Raw genomic sequence first — 19,613 nt, 5'->3', positions numbered from 1 at the left:
CTGGTACACAGGAGCCCTTGGGAGGGTCAGCTCCAGTGGGTGTCACCAGGCAGTGTGCTGGGCACCAGAGTCAGAGGAGGTAAGGACAAGACAGCTCCTGCTCCTCGGGGGTTCACTCAACAAATGTTCATTAGATGGATGACAAAGAGCTCTTAACACTTGTCCCCGGGTTTTGCCTGTGAAGAGAGTTGTGAAGGACACATGCAGGGGAATCCCCTCCCAGGGACTAGCTCCCACCCATCCCTCAGCAAGGTGGCAGCCTCTCCCGGGATTGCAGTTTGCCACAGTGGTGGAGGAGCTGTCAGGCCTCAGGGTGCCCTTCCTGGGGCTGAATGACAGCAGATCGATCCTCGCTTCTCCTGGCTCTTCAGCCTCCCGCAAAGTGCGGCCGCAGCCCTTCAGCCAGCATGCAGCAGTGGGACTCCTCTGCCCAACCAACTTTTCCCTGCAGAATTCCAGTACACACAGGAGACAAGTACTGCACGGAGCCCACATTTATTGGGTGCCGAGAGTATCCAAAGCACTTGGTGTACACCCCTTCTGTGAGTCTTCTCAACCCTGTAAGTAGGAAGAGGGAGTTGAGACACAGAGAGGTTAAGGGACTCACTCAGGGTCACACAGCTCAGAAGTGCCTGGCTGACAGCGGAGCCCACTTATCACCCCTAGGCCCACTGCAGTCTGGCTCCAGCTGCTGCCTGCTGATATCAGGGTTCGAGATGAGACTTCTCTCCCTGAAACTAACCATGTGACCTGGGGAGAGTTACTTTGCCACTATGAACCTCAGTCTCCTTCTCTGCAAAGTGAGAAGACTGAGACCCGCCCCCAGTTGGGATGTTGACTGAACTGACTATGAAGAAGCACCTGAAGCCCCAGTGCAGTGCAGTGCTGGGCCATGGGGTGCTCAGCTGCACACCCCTCTCTCCCCCTCCCCACCCCTTTGATGTGAACCTGGACTCCCTGTGCTTGGGGAGTCACGGCCAGAAAGAAGGAGGCCAAAGTTTACTGGAAGAAAGGCCTCAGCTTCTGGGAATGGCACTTCCCAGGGAGGCCCGGTTTCTGATCCATGGACTTTTCACCTTGGCACCAGCAACCTGACCACGCTGGCAGTGTTTACCCCGTGGGAAGAGGAAAGGCCTAGGTATGTGCAGAAGGGTGTGCTAGGGCAGGTCAGAGCCAGGGCATTTGGACCTGGGTCACTGACAGCCCCTGGCCCCTGGAGCCTGAGACACAGGTCCCTTTCCCAGTGCTTCAGCCAAGCTCTCTGTCCCCACCCTCCTTCACATCTTGTTCTCTGGGCTCAAAGATGCAGAGATAGATGATGATAAAAGCCACTGCCCCTCTCCTAGGAATTTGCACCCAGGGTGTAGACAAGAGTTAAAATCCAAGCTCTCACCTTTGCTAGCTGTGAGAACCTCTCTACTGCCTCATTTCTGGAATGGGGCACATTCCCGAAGTCACAGTGTTGAGGGAAGGATCTAAAGAGATTGTGCCTGGAAAGGCCTTGATATACCTTATCTCTCAGTGAGTGGGAGATGTTGTCACTATAATTATGGATGCTTAGGAAATGTTTACTTACTAGATGGATGGGTAGGAGATGAACTGATAGACGGTCGGATGGAGGATGGATGATGAATAGATGATGGATGGATGGACGTGTAGGTGGGTGGCTGCATAGATAAGTAAATGGAGATAGGTGGACAGATGGATAGTAGCTATGCACTCATCCACTATCCATCTGTCTATTCTCCACCCACTCATCACCCCTCCCATTATTCATCCATCCATCCACCCATCCATCCATCCATCCTTCCATTCATTGATATGCCCATCCATCCAGCTGTGTATGTGGGGAGAGTGGGTAGATGGATGAACAGGTGAACAGATAGATGGATGAGTGGATAAACAAATACATGGGTGGATGGCTGGCTTGGTGGGTGGATAGATGGTGAGTGGATAGATGTTCAGATGGACAGATGAATGAACAGATAGAGAGAGGAATGAATGGACAGATGGATTGCTGGATGGCTGGGACCACAAACTAATTGCCTCCTTCCTGAAAGTGACAGAAAACAATTGCTGAAGCTCTCTCCTGATACCACATACATTAACATGGCTGCAGGGGGCCAGAACACTGCAGCCCTTCCCAATCTGCTCATCAACTGACTCATGGAGCTTTCACCTATTCGAAACCAACAGGGTAGCAGCGTGACATTTCAGATTTCCTTTCCTTGGCCTTTCACTGAGCATGGCTCACAGCTGTTTGCCAGTCTGCCTTCTCCAAAGGTGCCTTCAAGGCCCCCACATGCAGTAATGGATGCAGCTTCCCCAGAGCTAAGGGGGTTGTGTGCCCTAAAAGGTTGGGGGCTCCTTCCCTCCGGCTGCCTTGCCACATTCTCTCTGCAGCGGTGCCACCAATTACCTTAATTACCTTTCAGTTAGGGGCTTAATTTACAACATGGTGGCAAGGAGGTATTGAAGAGAGAGTCTCCTTGGCAACACAAGTTTTTAAACATAAGATTCTCCATGTTTTAAAAGCCACTTCTCATCTAATTTCCTCCCTGAAAATTAGCTTGGAACTTTTCAAATACTGGAAATTTTAGCCTAACAGCAGGGTAGCACTTACATCTGAAACCATCAAAGACCTCAATTTCTCCCCTGCCAGAGGCAAGACCCTGGGAAGGTGTTTGGTTTCCTCTGCCCCTTTGTTCTGAAATGGCCATTAAGAAATGACCATGGGGAAACTTTTTCTGAGCTCCAAACCATCAATCAGTCAAACTCTTGACAACAGCCTGTTTTCTAGACTTGTGTTGTTCAAGTTCCTTGTTGGCTGGAGTTTTAGCCATGAGCACTTGATTGATGGCAGACTGCAGAACAGCCAGAGGGTTAGGGCCTGTACTCCATGGCGTCTCTGGCCCCCATATCCCCAAGTTGAGAAGAACAGCACTGATCACCACCCCCAGTGCGGAGGGCATACAATACCAGAGGAGCTTTTGGAAAAGGCCACTCTCCCTGGGGGCTCACTCATCATCCACAAGCTTCTCTACCTCCCTGTCTAACAAAATCAACCCTTGCTCAGTTACACGGCATGATTTTTCATAATCTGCCCTAGCATGGGAGGGGGCCACACTACTTTCTTCTGTTCCCACTTCCACACCCTTTAATCTGACCAAACCTCTCATCCATCCTTTCAACCTCCAGCCGTCTACACAGCATCTACCTCTCTACTCACCCTCTGTTGATTCTCCAACCACTCTACCTCCATCCACCCAATCCTCACGCAGATCCCATAATCCGCTGGAATGCCTACAGTTTTCCAGTTATATCTTGACTTTCGAAATATGATGTTATTTTATGACAGTAACCAAACACTGCTCCCTCTGAGGAGCTTTCCCTGATGCTCCTTCTCCTTCCTCTGAAACTTTGAAACAACCTGTCTACACCTCTCAGGACACCTAGCTTGTCTGCTATGTCTGGGTACAGTTATTTGTATCCTGAAGGCATGTGGAAAAACCAGGCAGGGCTAATTCAAACTCGGCTCTCACACATGGGGAGCTATGTGTCCTTAGTGATAAGATGAAAGGATGGATTGAGGATGGATGCAGGGTTGATCATTGGTGGACTGGATGGAGATCAGATGAGTGACTTATTGGAGGTTGATGGACCATTACATGGATGTACAGATGGATGACAAGCATCCAGAGGCATAGATAGTTGGAGAATATGAGAAAGAATAATTAAATGGAAGAACAAAGCCTGGAACAATGAATACAAGGGTGGATGAATGGATGGAAGGAAGGAAGGATGGATGGATGGATAGATGGACAAATGGACAGATGGATGGATGGACAGTGGATGGATGGATGGCTGGATGAATAAATGGATCAATGGACAAAAGCATGGATGGATAGATGAATTAAATGAAGAGAAGGATGGATGGATGGATGAATGGATGGATGGAAGGATGGATGGATGGACAGATGGGTGTATGGATGGATCAATGGATAGAAGGATGGATGGATGGATTGATGGACATAAGGATGGATGAATGGATGGATGAAAGGAAGGAAGGGAAGGAAGGAAGAAAGGAAGGAAGGAAGGAAGAGGGGAGGTGGAATGCAAATGCACCTTCCCTCACTGCCCAGGCAGAATTCCAAAATGTGAGGGGATGGAACAGGAGACTGACCATCAGGCAGTTCTGAATGGGGCAGAATAGTAACGTAGATTCTCCTTAGAGAAAATATTACTCCTTATACCTTGAGGCTTGAAGTTTTTCAGTGACCCTGGGAAAAGGACAGGGCTCCCTGTGGGACCAATTCATTAAGAGAGACAGTCCTGATCAGCTCATCTAAGCACTTGGGCTGACTCTAAGTGCCAGGCAGTCAGAAGCTGTTCGATAACTATTCATTGGAAAGTGACAGATTGATCTTGGAGAATTGCCATTCTAGGGAGGCATCCGCCAGCTGGGAACAGAACAAAAATGTCACTCCTCAAAGCACATTCTCTCGTGCTCAGCAACACGAAAAGTTGACCCTGCTGTTACCAGCACAGACTTGAATCAGTAGTTGTTCTCCACACTTATGCAGTGACTGTAACCCCCATGTTAGAGGGGCCCCAGGGAACATCACTTCACTGATAGAACCCATACCTATGGTACAGGGAGGTCTGACCTCTTCTGACACATCTCAGGGCAGGACATGAAGGACATGAGGTTGCATCAAGTGAACCCACCGAAAGTTGAGTTATATGTAACCCAGTTCCTGGGAGTCAGTTTGTCCATGAGGCCAGGAAGACACAGTAGAAAGAGAACCCCTGTTCCCACAGCCCGAGTTGTTGGGGAGTTGAGTGACACAGGAAGTCTGTTCTAAACCAAGTTAGAAGGACATCTGGACCCAGTCCCTTTCCAGGAAGGAAACTCTCACTAGCAGGTGATCGCAGACAAACTCCGAGGCCAAAGGAAGGTGGAAACACCTTCACCTTTCCTCCTGAATCCCCATCCCAGCCTGCAAGGCTTGACTCAGAACAGCTGTGTCTCTCAGCTGTGCGCTCTCATCTGGGCTCTGAGAGGAGAGGTGCAATGCACACCTCTAGGGGGTGCTGTCCACAGGGCCCCTTGGACAGAACAGCAGGTTTCACTGTGCATTGTGGTCACAGGAGGCTTTAGGGACTCAGATTCCCAAATGTTGCCTCTAAAAGACCCAGAAGTCTTCCTAACATAACTCAGCACTTTGTGCTGTTCATAAAATTCGGTCTCTCTACTTCTCTCATCAGACCCCCTCCCCACTAGAAATGCGGGTTGGGGAAACAAAGAAGGGGAAAGACAAATTCACTTCTGCCTTATCTATAAAGTGTTTAGCTAAGTGCTGGGCACACAATAAGTGTTCAATAAATAATCACTATTAGGAGAGGGTGAGATGGAGGAAATTGGACAGATCAGAATTTAATTCTGCCATGCTGATTTATTTTGCTTCTGCCCCAGGAAAACAGAAAACGAGTAACTCTACTTTCTCTCTCCCTCTCTCTTTAAGACTGACTTTGCAGCAGCGTCCTCCTGTCCCCTTTGCCTGCAGCCTGTTGAAAAAAATAAAAAGAAAAAGGCAATCCGGCATGCTTGGCTGAGCCCCCACCCCTCCTGCCCACAGTTCCCTCCAACTTGATGTTCAATTTCCCTGGGTCGAGAAGAAGCAGTCTGATGATCCGAGTTAATTCAAAATGTAAATTTCATCTCCTATCGGCTAATGGCTCTGAGCTCCACTTTACATAACAGGGGAGCAGCTGCTGAGTGAGTCACCGGCCCCCCGGCCCCCCGGCTCCCCGGTCTCCGTCCTTAATGGTGATGAACCCTTGTTGAGGCTTCAAACAGACAGCCACAGCCTCTGCACCCATGGAGGCCAGACCTGAGTTCACCTCTGTGGGCAGAGTGTTCTATTAACCAGGGGGACTATGGGGCAGGGGACTAATGCCAACCCCAAGGGCTAGGCTCAGCCCAGGAGGCTCCAACTGGGCTAGACTGGTCTCCCTGGGCCAGTCTTGGGCGGCCCAGGCTCATGTGTCCGCTCACCTAGATTTGAGAGCCTTGGCCTTGGCAGAGAATTTCACGAGCTCTTCCAGCTTCCACTGGGTGCAAGGAGCTATCTTCGCCCATCCCTGAAAAATAGCCTTGAACCCTCCAGAGGTTGGCAGCTGGCATGGCAGACAAGGTCTTCCAGATGCTGGCTTCCCTGGGATGAGAGTCCTCATGCTGCCCTCTGGGCCATAGAACAGGTACCCTCTCATCTCCCTGGGAGAAGCCAGGGGCTTCTCTTAAAGATAGATCGATATCTTGAGGTCTGAGCTAAACAGCTCACACATTCCCCTAAAGACAAACAACCAGCAGCAGGTTGGGGATTTCTAGCTGACTTTTGAGGCCTGTGGATGAACCAGGCTTTGGGCCAGAATGGAGGGGACCTGGGGTTATGCCTATGAGTCTGAGCCTTGTGTTCCCCACTGTCCTTTCCCAGATCAACTCAGAAGCAGGTGGGGATAGATGGTGTCATCAAGTGGGGCAATAGGGGATCCTGGTAGTGGGATTTCAGGCACACTGCTGAGCTACAGTGAACTACCTGGGGTGGAATCATTCTCATCGTGTCTCATGAAGTCAGCCGCGCTCTCTGCCTTGTCACTCTCCCCACGCCTGGACCTGGGCTCACTAAATCCTAATTCTAAGGGTCCCACCGAAGAACCATGTGACTCCAACCTCATGGCAGGGAAGGCTTCCAGGGACCAAGGCAGAGTGCTCATTGTACAGCTGGGGAAACAGGCTCAGAGATGAAGGGACTGTCTTCAGGCCACACCAGGAGCTTAGCATTGTAATGAATACTTCCATTCCAGAGATTTCTGCTGCTAGGGAGAGGGGAGAAGGAAATAGGACCCCTCCTGCCATATTGGAGCCTCTGGGTCCAGGGCCCGTGCCCTGTGTCTAGACCTTCCCCTATGCAGTGACACGAGCCAAACCCTCCCTGCAGCTGTCTAAGCAGTTTGTGTGGGTTTCCTGATGGGCTGAGAGGCTGGGGTGGTGTTCTTGGTCTCCTGACTCAATGCCAGTGGGGTCAGCCTAGAAGTTGAGGCTCCTGGTGGCTCCCACTCTCCCACCTGCTAGCCAAGTAACTTTTGCAGGTCTTTGCCCCCTGTGGCCTCAGTTTCGCATCCAGTTGCTGGTGACATGACATAATTTTATGGTACTCGTGGTAGTTTTAGGAGGATCATTGGCCTGGCATTAAATGACGTTGAATCCATAAGGAGAAAGTCCATCCTTTTTCCATTTTTTTTTTACTCCTCCAGATTCAGAGGACAGAGTCTCAGTGGGGTGCACACACCTCTTCCTTCCTCAGCTCTCTTTTCAACAAGGTGAATGCAGGCCTCTAACTCAGAGTCTTTGCTATATTTTGTCTTGGTTATATTATTCTTTTACTTACAACTTTATGGAGCTGTAACTTACATATCATAAAACCCACCCATTTCTGGCCGGGCACGGTGGCTTACACCTGTAATCCCAGCACTTTGGGAGGCTGAGACGGGCAGATCATGAGGTCAGGAGATTGAGACCATCCTGGCTAACATGGTGAAACCCCGTCTCTACTAAAAATACAAAAAATTAGCCAGGCGTGGTGGCGGGTGCCTGTAGTCCCAGCTACTCAGGAGGCTGAGGCAGGAGAATGGCGTGAACCCAGGAGGCGGAGCTTGCAGTGAGCCGAGATCGCGCCACTGCACTCCAGCCTGGGCAACAGAGTGAGACTCCGTTCCAACAACAAAACAAACAAACAAACAAAAAACAAAAAAACCCTACCCATTTCAAATGCATAATTTAATGCTTTTTCATATACTCACAGGATTCTGGAAACTCTACTACAATCTAACTTTGGAATATTTTCATCACCCCCTACAAAACACCCTGCAGCTGTCGGGGTCAGGGGTCAGCAGTCCCTCCCCATTGCTTCCTCCCCTGACCCCTGGCAACCCCTTAACTACTTTCTGTCTCTACAGGCTTCCCTATTCCAGACGCTTCATATCAATGGACTCATGCAATACAGGGGTCTTGTGTGGCCAGTTTCTTTCACTTCGCATTGTGTTTCTGTGGTTACCTTAGCAAGGAACGCTGGTTTTGGATTCAGTTGGGATCTGATGTCTTTTTAAGCAAATCTCTTTCAATCTACTAATATTTTTCCACTTGAGTGAGTGAATCGTTGGCTCAAGTTACCAGCTGTCCGTGGAGCGTGGAATGTGTGTTGGACATTTGGAAGATAGCCCTAATCCTCAGGGAGGATCTGCGAGGCCCCACACCAGTGGTCCTCTGATTCTGGGACCTTTCCACACCCTCCTCTCTCCCACAGACAACCTCTCCCCAAGTTCCTTTCTTCATTCTCCCTGTGAAGAGACAGGGGCCAGAGAAAAGTCTCTGCAAACAGTCTCTCTATTGAAAAAGCTCTGAAGGGCAGCTGCAGGCTGGGCCCTCCTCTGCAGGCATTCTGTCCGGAAGTAGCATCAACAACGAGTTTAATTATGCAATTAGAGTCATTTTCCCAGGCTGAACAAATATTTACAGCATATTTTGCTGCAAATTGCCTCGCCTGGAGAGGAGTTTTGCCATTCAGACTGGTGAACATTCACACATTTACATATCCCTTTACCAAGGGGCTCACAGATGAAACAGCTCTGAGGCGGCCCAGGCTGCGTAGGCCCAGCACCCCCAGGAATAAGTGTCCAGTGCAAAGATGCAAGCAGGTGTCAACAAGGCAAATGTGTTCTTGGTCCCACGACGGTGCTACTGTGGACCAAATGACGTCCGCCGCTCCTCTGTGGCATCCCTAAATCCCGGCTCTGCAGCATCAGAGAAACCTCTGAGCTCTATCCTGGAGCTAAGAGAGGGCCCAGATTGTAGAGAGAACATGGTGCATGGAAACAGTTCTGTAACAGTCAGTCCCGCATCGATCCGGTGCCGGCCGCTCTTCCTGGAATCTGCCCAGTGGTCCTGGGAGCGGGGCCTTCACAAGTGCCTGTGTTTTGAACCCCTCTCAAAGGTCCCCGCTATGCTGAGCTTCCTGTGTGAGGAGGAGCAGAAAATCTCCAGACAAAACTTCAGGAAAGCAGAAATAAGTTTATCTGCTTGAGAACCCATCTGAAATTCATCTCTGTCTCAAGCCCCCGTTTCATCCCGTGGAAGAAACTTTACCTTAGATCATTGGGGTAAAGTCAGTTCATTCAGGGTTTTCTCAATTTGGGGGCACCCCCTGCCTCTGCCAAGCTCCCCTTTTTGCAGCAAAGTTCTGTAGCCTGAATGATGTGGTGAAAATATGAATGAGGCAATTCAGTTCTCCCAAACAACCTGGGACCCAGCTGCCACTGTTACCATTGTATGTTATTTTTAATGTTTTTTTTTTCTAAGCATAAATGTACAAATACTCGATACCCTTTCATTATCTACCTTCACAGGTGAAGCAGGTAGCAAATATTGCATGTCAATAACTTATCTTTTGCAGAGTCATTTTAAATGGCTGCCTAGTTGTCTGTTCTCAAAAGGACTACAATTTCTTATAAGTAATCTCCTATTGTTGGGCATTTAGGTTGGTTCCTGATTTTTGGCCATGATAAACAACTCCATGATGAGCATCCTTGCAACTAAATCTGTGCAGACTTTCATGATTTTTCCCTTAGAACACATTTCTTAAAGATAGAATTCCTGGACCCAAACTCTGAGTCTTCTGCTAAAATGTTTGAGAAGGGTGAAGGTGGCTCCGACAGGGATGGGCTCGCCATACAAAGAGAAAAAAATGCTTCTGATATTCCTGATTGACTTCGCTCTTCAGCTCCTTTTCCTGAAATGCACAGTGAAAGTAGGAGTTGTGGAGGCTGCACAGAGGACAGATTTCGACTCCAGAGCCACAGCCGGTCATCAGTGGGACAGCCGGCTTGGTGGGGAGCGAGCTCCCATACCCTGGAGAGGTGGAGTGAAATAAAAATGAGAACAACCGCCACCACCAGGCCCAGCTGTGTGCCAAGTCCCTGGCTGGCATCATCTCATTGGAGCTTTTCAACAACCCCCTGAAGAAAGTAATCATCACTCCCATTTTACAGTTGAGGAAACTGAGGCTCAGCATTTCATGCAATCACCTAAGGGCATACTTCCAGGGAGATGTAGGGCCTTGGCTCACACGCAGACCCTCCTGACTGCAGATTTGGCACTGCGCTGGGCTAGTTTATTTCATCCTTACCGAACTCCACCAGAGGTAATATGACCCCAGTGGCACAGAGGAGACAGAAGAAGACCCCACTGGCCAGCGGCAGAGCTCTGCTGTGTTCAAGGTTGTCAGTGTTTACTGCCCCCAGGGAAGGAAAAAGGGCAGGAGGGAGGAAGCAGGTGGCCAGCTCTTTCCCATAGATGAATTCATCGCTGCAATTGCTAAAGGCGAGGACAAAGCAAAAGCTGCTCCCCTGGCTTGGTGCCCTCTGGCAGGGCTGCAGGTCAAGGGAGCTCAACAGGGCCCATGCCCTGCGGTCTTACAGCCAAAACCGTGCACTCTGGAAGGTGCATGCTGTTGGCATCCAGAGGGCCGAGTGAGCAGCCCGGGGGGCTCCAGGTTAGGGTGGGTCCCCAGGGAGAGGGAGAGAAGAGAAAGAGCCCTGTAACTCCTGACTCCAAAGTTTGCCCCGGCCCCACCTAGCCACCCCACCCCACCTGCCTACCTGTCAGTGCCCCCTAAGTGACTCGACTGGGAATAAGGGCAGGTTTGTTGTCCTGGTTCAATATTTGCTGTGTAACTATTGTTTTCTGGTCTTTAACCCAGACTGCAACACAGCTTCCTGGAGGTCAGGGGGCAGCTCTTACACTGGACTCCAGTAGAGGACGTCAGTCACAGTGTTGGTTTTGGAGTCATGTGGTCCAGTGGTAGACCAGGAATCAGGAGACTCTGGGCTTTCCATCTCACTCCAACCGTATTTTCAAGTGATGAGCCTCTCGCCTTCTGTGAGCTTCCTGCAAGTGGGCTTAGCTTACATACTTTGCATCATCTGAAGGCACGACAAGAGAACATTGAAGAATGAAGTCATAGTATCCTGTTTATTGTAGACAGGGGTCCACGCACAAAAATCACGATTTGGAGACAGAGGGAGCACTCAGGAGGCAAGGTTTGGGGAAACTGAGTCAGGAGTCAATGACATATATTGAATCTTTTTGGTCTCCTGAAAACTCTTATGCTGCGTATGTAAGTCACCTCCTCTAGGCTGTCCCCCAGGCTTGCAGGGCCTGCTGGCAAATGGTCCTATGTGAGGCTGCTTGCCAGGTGGCTGATGCTGTGCAGGAGGGGAAGGAATTTGGAGATGGCCAGTGTCTTTGCCTGCCGAGGGAGTGGAGACTACTGAAAGCCCGTAATAGGACAGTGGGGCACAAGGCATGCATTTTAACAAAGTTTATCCTGGTGGCCTCTTTCAGGGGTCCAAGGAGCTGCCCAAAGGCCCCCAAGGGGCGGGGAAATGGAGACCAGGTGGCTTGCACTTTGGACTCCCTCCCCAGCTTCAGGTGGGCTGCCTTGGGCTCTGTCTCCTTTAGACATGGGACTCTGAGTCAAGTACATGTCAAGAACGTGTTCCGCAGTGAAAAGGAGAAACAAGTTTGAACGCCACTGATTTAAACTAATACAGCAGACAGCATTTAATTCCAGTAAGTGGTTTTTCCCCTTCGGTGGTTTTGATATTCTAACAAGCCAACGTGTCTGGAGCTAAGACTCTCAGCTCCTTAATGGGGAAGGAAATCCTGGCAATTTCTCAGCCCCGCTGGACGCTCCTGGCTTGACTTCAGTTTCCTCACCTGTAAAATTGGGGTGATCTCGGCTTCACCTTCCATGTGAAGCCATTGTAAGGAGCAGAGGAAGTGAGGAAAAGAGGCAAGTTTTCCAGTTGAGGAGACTGGAGGGGTGGAGTGTGACATAAGAACAAGCCTGCCCGCTGGGGTGTGGTAGGGGTGAAGCCAATTTCACAGCCTGGGCCCAAGAAAGAAACTACAACTTGAAGATAATAGTATTTACACAGATTGAATCTGTGATATAAAGTTTATGGTTTGTTTGGACTGTTCTGGAACATCCAATAAACACTGGGAGTAGAGGAGAGCAGGTGAGGGTTCAAGGCAGAGCTGGGGACCAAACCACCCACCTCTCTTCTCGGGCAGCCCATGGTGTTGGCATGATGTCCGGGATACAGAAGGCGCTCAATTAATGCTTGCTCAACCCAGATCCTGTCCCCTTTTCCTTCTCACTTGTCTTCCTCTGCTCCCCCGCGGGGATGACAGTTGAGAAAACTGTTGCTTTGAAGAGTTAAAAGGCAAAATCCTATGAAACTGTCCACAATGTAATTTTTGTGGAATCCTGAGACCCCTCCGGATCCAAACTGTCAAAAAGCATGCATTAAACCCTCCCAGTCCTGCCACATAAGCCTCACCATCTAAAGGTTTGTAGAATTGTTAAAGGATGCCAACTAGTGGCTTCGGCAAATTCAGAAAACCCCAACCATGGTTCCCTGCCTCATTCCTCCCCATCTGCTCCCTCCTTCTCCCTGGGACCAGGCAATGCACCCCCTCTTCAAGTGTGATTCTGAACGTCCCCACCTTCTTGGGGAGGGGGCAGGATTTAAATCACAAGATATTTAATCAGAGTTCTCTCCTCTTGGTAGCTCAAATAAGAAAAACCAAGCAAAGCAAATCCATCTTTTCTATAAAACTTTATTTTGTAATTTTTTTCCAAGAAGTAGTAAGGGGGAAATATTGCAATTATGTAAAGGTAAGGAACAATGGCATATAAAAATAATTTAAGCACAATATTAATAACAAAGCAACTTTTTTTCAAGGAAAACTAGTAGGTCATCTTGCCCAAGATTTTTCCAAAGGTATTAAATATATTTTCAATAACAGTACACACAAATACACATACACAAATATACCACACAGACACATGTGCACATACATGCACACACACACACACACACACACACACACATATATATATACAGCTCAAGTATTTTTTTGGTGTGCATTCTAGCTAATCCACATAGCTAAAGTGAAAAAACACTGAAAAGATCAATGCCTGAGTAACCTTAAATTTGAACAAACTATGCATTGGATGTGAATTTTTGGAGGCATGCTAAGATTTCCCTTCTCAATTTCATTAGCTACTACCCAGTGTTCTGTGGTTCTTATCCTTAAAAAATCAAAGTGTGCCTTTCAGATCTGCTCACGGTGTGGTGATGATTATTATGGTGGCGTCAATTTGGGAACACTTGCCCTCTCTTGCTCCTACTGCACCTTATGGATGGGAAAGGGGATGATTTTAAAGGTAAAGCACTCAGGCCCTGATTACATCTGGCTTATTCTTTGCTTCAAGGCAAGGATCTCTCTCTCGATTTCACAGGGGAGGTCGGCATTGACCTGATCCTCCAGATACTTCTCAATGTCTTCCACCTCCTTCTCCCAGAATTCCTTGGAGATGCTGAAAAGCTCCATCACGTTGATGTGCCCCAGGCCTTTCAGGTTCAGGGCATCCTCCTTGGGGATGTAGCCTATGGGCGTGAGCTTGGCGCTGGCTTTTCCATCGATCCGGTTGAACATCCACTCCAGCACCCTGGAGTTCTCTCCAAAGCCTGGCCAGAGGAATTTGCCTTCCTTGTCCCTCCGGAACCAGTTGACATGGAAGATCTTGGGCAGTTTGGCTGCTGGGTGCTGGGCCATGCTAAGCCAGTGGGCCAGGTATTTGCCAAAGTTGTAGCCAAAGAAGGGCCGCATGGCAAAGGGGTCATGCATGATGATTTTGCCTGTTAAACAGAGAGGGAGTTCATTAGTAAATGATGCTCTCCTAGGCAAGACTGACCCCATTGATTGTTGACATTAGCATACTTTGTTCTCCTCTCTCTCTCTCTCTCTCTTTCTCTCTCTCTCTCTCCCCACACACAGACACAGAAAAGGAGAGAGACATAAGAGTGACGAAGAGTGCTCTAATACCACTTCTCTGTGGTTTCAGATCAGGACTTTGATTTACCTTTATGTTCTGCAGCCGCTGTGGCCTCTGATCTCATGGCCGCCCCCACAAAGACTCCATGTTGCCAGCTGAGAGCTTCATAGACTAGAGGGACACCTTTAGCAGGGAAAAAAAAGAGAAATGTTCATTAGAGGCTTTGAAATTCAGCCTCCACAACCAGTGGTGTTATTCACAACATGGAAAGACACGGCAAGACAATAACTTTGTAATCGAGCTAGTTTTGCATTCACCAAGCTAAATTGCAGAAAACTGCTAACTCAAAGTTACATGACTGAGGCCACAAAGTAAAAAGTAAAATTTGATCAAGCTACAATAGATCAAGAATTCAGAAAGGTTCCAGGTGACCAGAAGGGTTGGTTCTACATTTGAACTTGCCAATTATTCTGGCTCTTCGGGAAGGAAGCTCAAGAAAGGAAGCCCCTGGGCACCCTCTGACAAGGTCATGGAAAAGGAGAGATTTCACAGATGCCCTTCGGTACCCAGCACACCCATGTTCCCAGCCTAAATGAAGGAGAGCCTCACCAGCAGGTCTACGACCTCCAAAGATAATGCCTTCAATGGGAACACCTTCCGGAGACTCCCAGGCAGCATCAATGATGGGGCACTGGCTGGCAGGGGTGCAGAACCTCGAGTTGGGGTGGGCACAAGGTTCCCCTATAAGACAGAGAAAGGCTCGTGAGTGCCTGGCTCAAACAGGCAGTCCCTGCAGCCCGGCACACCAAGGCCTCTGGCGGGGACACACCATCCTCTGGGCTCCACTCCTTATTCTTCCAGGACGTGATGGTGACGCCTGAAGCTAGCGGCTCATCAATGCCTTCCCAGTAAACGCCCCCGTCGCTGGTCTCGGCCACATTGGTAAAGATGGTGTTCTTCTGGATGGTCTTGATGGCATTGGGGTTGGTCTTCACTGAAGTCCCAGGAGCGACACCGAAAAAGCCATTTTCTGGGTTGATAGCCCGTAAATGACCTGGAGAGTTTTAAACCAGAGAAGCAGTAGTGAGTGCCAGGCAAAGCAGAACATATACTCTTATATATTGCCGGACTAATTTCTATGCCAACTTCTCAAATCTTTTTTCCCTCCCTAGAATATACATTTATCTCTTTTCATCCAAGCATCATATGCAACTTTGAGACGTTTACAACTCTTGCTTCCTCCACAATTTTCCACCAATACCATTTAAACAAACGTATGTATGTAAACAAACAGCAACATATGGCCCAGTTTCAATCCAGATTGAATATTAAATTGAAGAATTCTTACAGGATACATATTTCTAAGGCTTGGCCAACTCTGGACTAACAGAGTTTAAAAATCCAAACACTGGATTGAGGAGAATGTGGCATGTTTTGAAGGCCAACGATTCACTTGAGTCCAATCGTTACCAAGAGTTGGGTCTAAAAGAGTCACCTTGTGCGTCAAACTTCATCCAGGCAATGTCATCCCCGACGCACTCAACCTTCCACCCGGGGAGGCTGGGGTTCATCATGGCCAGGTTGGTCTTCCCGCAGGCGCTGGGAAATGCGGCCGCCAGGTATTTCTTCTCACCCTCAGGGTTGGTTATACCCAGAATCTGTTGAGGACAAGATTCTTTATTGTGATCTTTGTTTCCTTCTCCCCGAGGTTGGTACTTCAGCCCAGAGGTTGGAATGTAGGACCTCAAGATCTATTTCTTCAGGTATCAGTGCAAACAAACATTCCCAGAATCATGAAGTCCAAAGGATCTCTATGGTCCCCTGGTGTTTGGGGGCCTTCAAAAGCGACGTATATGTGTGAACTAATCATTACTGGTGGGGTTTCCCGATCTGTCCAGGAACCTGCATGCTCAGAGAGGTGTGCTGACGGGTGGGAACTGTAATGCTGTTTGTTTCTGCCACCCCCCAGGCCTCTCATCTGCACATCAGGGCTTCCTGCAGGCTCACCAGCATGTGCTCTGCCAGCCACCCTTCCTCCTTGGCCAGCCGGCTGGCCATCCTGAGAGCAAAGCACTTCTTCCCGAGCAGCGAGTTCCCGCCGTACCCACTGCCAAAGGAGATGATCTCTCTGCGGTCAGGCAGGTGGGCGATGAGTGTCAGCTCCGGGTTGCAGGGCCAGTTGTTGACCAAAGGCTCTGTGAACAAGGACCCCTCCCAAGTCAGTGCGCCAGGGCCCTGCTTGGGGGTCCCCGAGGCACCCACTGGGGTTTGCTGTTCAGCTTTCTTTTTTATTTTGACTTTTGATTCTGAAATAATACACTTACTTTCTAAAGGCAGAGGGCACCCCACAGAATGGAGGCATTTGACAAACTCCCCATCGCCCAGTGCTTCCAGGACGGGCGTGCCCATCCGCGTCATGATCCGCATGCTGGCCACCACGTAGGGCGAATCCGTCAGCTCGATGCCGATCTTCGACAGAGGCGAGCCCAGCGGCCCCATGCTGAATGGGATGACGTACATGGTGCGACCTACAGGGTGCGATGGGTGGGTACTGGTGAGAAATGACCTTGGACTTCGCACACGACCAGCATTTTTTTCCCGGGTAGACCCATTTTCATGGTGTTCCACTAACACCACCACACCCTGCTGGTCACCAGCCCCCTGGGTTAGAAGAGGCCACTGGAAAGTGAACAGCCTGCTGAAATTAAAGAGTTTTCATAAATGTGCAATTGGGTCCCATCAAGCTATTTAAAACCCATATGCATGGAAATAGTTTTCACGTTTGTATAAGACAGTCTGTAAAAGCAGAAGAGGGATGTGCATTTTCAATACATTGCCAAGTTCATGTATGGAACTGAAAGACATCTGAGGTGGTGGGAGCTTCCATTATTGTTTGAATTACCTTAGGATAGATGTAATAAGAAAAGGCTCTCTGCTGTTTTGCCCAATCAAATCAATGTTCCGCTCACCTTTCATGCACCCTGGGAACCTGGCATTGAACGCTTTCTCAAAATCCTCCTCTGACATCCAGCGACCGAGCTGGCTGAGGCCTGTTTTGGGGATGGGCACTGTGTCTCTTTGCTCTTGGGTGACGATAACCGTCTTGCTTTCGATCCTGGCCACATCCCTGGGGTCAGTGAGAGCCAACCAGCTGCAAAAATCATAGGCTTCCTTTCAGCCAAGCACCATGGGCAGCGAACCATCTCCTTCAGTACCGTGGCTTTCCATGCCTAGCCGAGTGCTGAGCACGCTAACAACAGTCCATCAGTGTGAACACACAGACCGTCTAAGATATGGCCAGGTGGACATTTACTCAACTAGGAGCTGGTCTGTAGGAGAGGGGCTGTCTTTTTTTTAATCAAGAATCTAGTTGGCAGAGCTTTTGTGCACACCACCTCATTTAAAGCTTGGGCTGGCCCACTAATGTCACAAAATTCAATTCTGTATGGTTCTGACCATTGCATTCATCTTCTCAAGAGTCTGAAACTACCCAAAGGCCTTCATTCACCTTTCTCCACCAACTCCCAGGAGACGCAGGGGAGCCCTGCCTGCAGGGTGCTGGGACAGGCAGCGGGGGCCGAGCTTACCAGTTGTCATACTTCTTCAGCCGCCTGAGGATGCCCTCTTCCTCCATCTGGCCCAGAAGCCGCCCATTCTCCTCCTCAGAGCCGTCACAGATGTGGATGTGATCAGGCTGACACAGCTCAGCGTTATTCTCGAGAAACTCCCTCACTGCCTGGGGCAGGCTGTCCAGGCTTCCCTGGACAACTTTGGCCGAAAGGTTCAGGCCGTTTTGCAGCTGAGGAGGCATTTCTGCAGAGTGCTGCTAAGGGGCACGAATGTGAGGTCACCTGAAATAGAAACCGCAAGTGTCCTGAACAAAAACAACAACAGACACCTTCAAACACATTCGACGGCCTTTTGCCAGGGCTGTGCATTGCCAAATAGTTATTGCTCTCAGGAAAAAAATGAGTACATCTTTGTAATTTTTCAAAATGTAAATACAAAGCTCTACTTACCTTTCTTCTCTTTGGATGATCTCTAAGGGAGATCCACAGGTTTCTTTCCGGGTTCTTCCCGCCAGCGAGTTTGTGTTCCCAGTGGGAAGGCCGTGCTTGGTGGCAGAACCTCCCAGCTTTAAATACTGTGGAAAAGAATAGCCCTGCCCCTCGGCTGCACCCAGGGAGGCTCGCCACTGACGTCAGGGGGCAGGTCTCTGGATCACGGCCAGGGTCAGTTATGCTTTGGGCCAACTCACTGCAACACACCCCAGGGAGATAATCATTGAACAGATAGTTGTTAATGAATGCTGGGAGACTTCGAGCCCTCAACCAACCATAGCGAGTTTTGACACCACTTCCAACTGACTAAACCTTGACCCATTTTACTGCTGTTGCAAAACACAACACCCTTTTCTTAACAGGCAGGTGGGGTCAAGGACAAGGCTGGCCAGGGCACCTACTGGACTTCAAGGGCTGCTAGCAGCATATTTTGTGTACCAAGAGCTGCTGGTTGGCAAAATACCACAGCTATAAGATGTCACCCCATAGTCAAAGTTCACAGTCAAAGTTCATGGGAAGGATGCACCCTCACTTGGGCAAATATGTGGCTTATTGGCAAAGATTGGAAACGCCTAACCTAACTGGGGGCTAATCACTGTGTTGATTGTCTGCTCTGTGCCGCCCCCGCCCCCCGCCCCGATGTAAACTCCATGAGGGCAGGGATTTCTCCCTATTTTGTTCATTTTTCTATCTGTAGTGCTTGGCATAGAGTAGGCACAGGATGCACACATGCTGAGCACTGTTCTAAGAGCTTGGCATCATTACTACCCTCTGAGGTGGAGGCTATGAACAACCCATGTACAGATAGGGAAACTGAGGCAGAGATTGTGTAGCTACTCCCAGCTGGCTGGTGAGTTGCAGAGTGAGGATCTGAACATGAGCAGGTTGGGCCCTGGAGCACCACGTCCCTCCCTGTGAGGTACCACCACCTTTCCAGAACCTTCCCTGTGTCCTCCAGGGAGTTCTGGGCTGACTGCAGTTACTCCTGCAGTCCACTGGCCACTGTTCACTTCCCTGGCAAGTCTTAGAGTTTAGGGAGTGGAGGGGGCTTGGCAGTTTTGCTAGATTATATGCTTAAGCAATGAAACCTTTATAACAGTTGTAAAGAATTTGCTTTGCAAGCCATCAGACCTTCAGTCCAATTTAATGAGCTATGGAAGCTGCTTGCTGGAGTTTGGAGAACACGGGGTAAATTTCAAAAGAACGGGGCTAGGCCTCAACCCCCCACAGCCAGCCCACACTTCCATGGAAGCCTCTCTACCTAAGATGAGGTCAGGTGGGAACTTGGCCCATCTCCCCGCTGGGGTGTGGGATGATCCCTGAGATAATCCCAGGACTGGGCTTAGAAAGAGCTGCTGTGGCAAATACAAGCCACTGTGAATGGCAGCCTCCAACCAAACTCACTTAGAGAAGCCTCCTGGGGGCTTGGGTCACACTATGTTGGGCGTGGGTCACACATCATCAAGTTCCACCAAAATTATCAACCCATTGCTATGTTTCCTGTATTCAGATTTTATTCAGCCAGTTGTGTCTTTCAGGATAAATATGATATGAGGTGCTTTTTGTTTCATTTGAAGTTATTCCCCGT

The 19,613-nt window shown here is 49.3% G+C and overlaps 1 protein-coding gene across 3 annotated transcripts; it reads right to left on the bottom strand.

The window, feature by feature from the left end:
- Window positions 1–11,062: 11,062 nt before the first annotated feature.
- On the bottom strand, window positions 11,063–18,083 carry PCK1 (phosphoenolpyruvate carboxykinase 1). 3 transcript variants are annotated; one of them, XM_004062425.5, is made up of 10 exons: window positions 17,984–18,083; window positions 17,552–17,815; window positions 16,934–17,115; window positions 16,289–16,492; window positions 15,972–16,159; window positions 15,460–15,622; window positions 14,794–15,018; window positions 14,574–14,705; window positions 14,052–14,147; window positions 11,063–13,827 (listed from the first exon to the last, which is right to left on the bottom strand). In XM_004062425.5, the coding sequence occupies exons 2-10, from the start codon at window positions 17,773–17,775 to the stop codon at window positions 13,373–13,375; spliced, it is 1,869 nt and encodes a 622-aa protein (XP_004062473.2). In that variant the 5' UTR covers window positions 17,776–17,815; window positions 17,984–18,083; the 3' UTR covers window positions 11,063–13,372. The 3 variants fall into 3 exon arrangements, with proteins under 3 accessions (XP_004062473.2, XP_018873083.2, XP_055228537.1); XM_019017538.4 differs by having other exon boundaries at window positions 12,731–13,827; window positions 15,972–16,492; XM_055372562.2 differs by lacking the exons at window positions 16,934–17,115; window positions 17,984–18,083 and having other exon boundaries at window positions 12,731–13,827; window positions 15,972–16,492; window positions 17,552–17,642.
- Between the last annotated feature and the right edge of the window lie 1,530 nt (window positions 18,084–19,613).

This window comes from Gorilla gorilla, chromosome 21 (genome assembly GCF_029281585.2).
Source record: "Gorilla gorilla gorilla isolate KB3781 chromosome 21, NHGRI_mGorGor1-v2.1_pri, whole genome shotgun sequence".
NCBI classification, from domain to species: Eukaryota; Metazoa; Chordata; class Mammalia; order Primates; family Hominidae; genus Gorilla; species Gorilla gorilla.
Note: the sequence above shows the minus strand (reverse complement) of the source record. Positions and strands in the feature narration are given on the sequence as shown.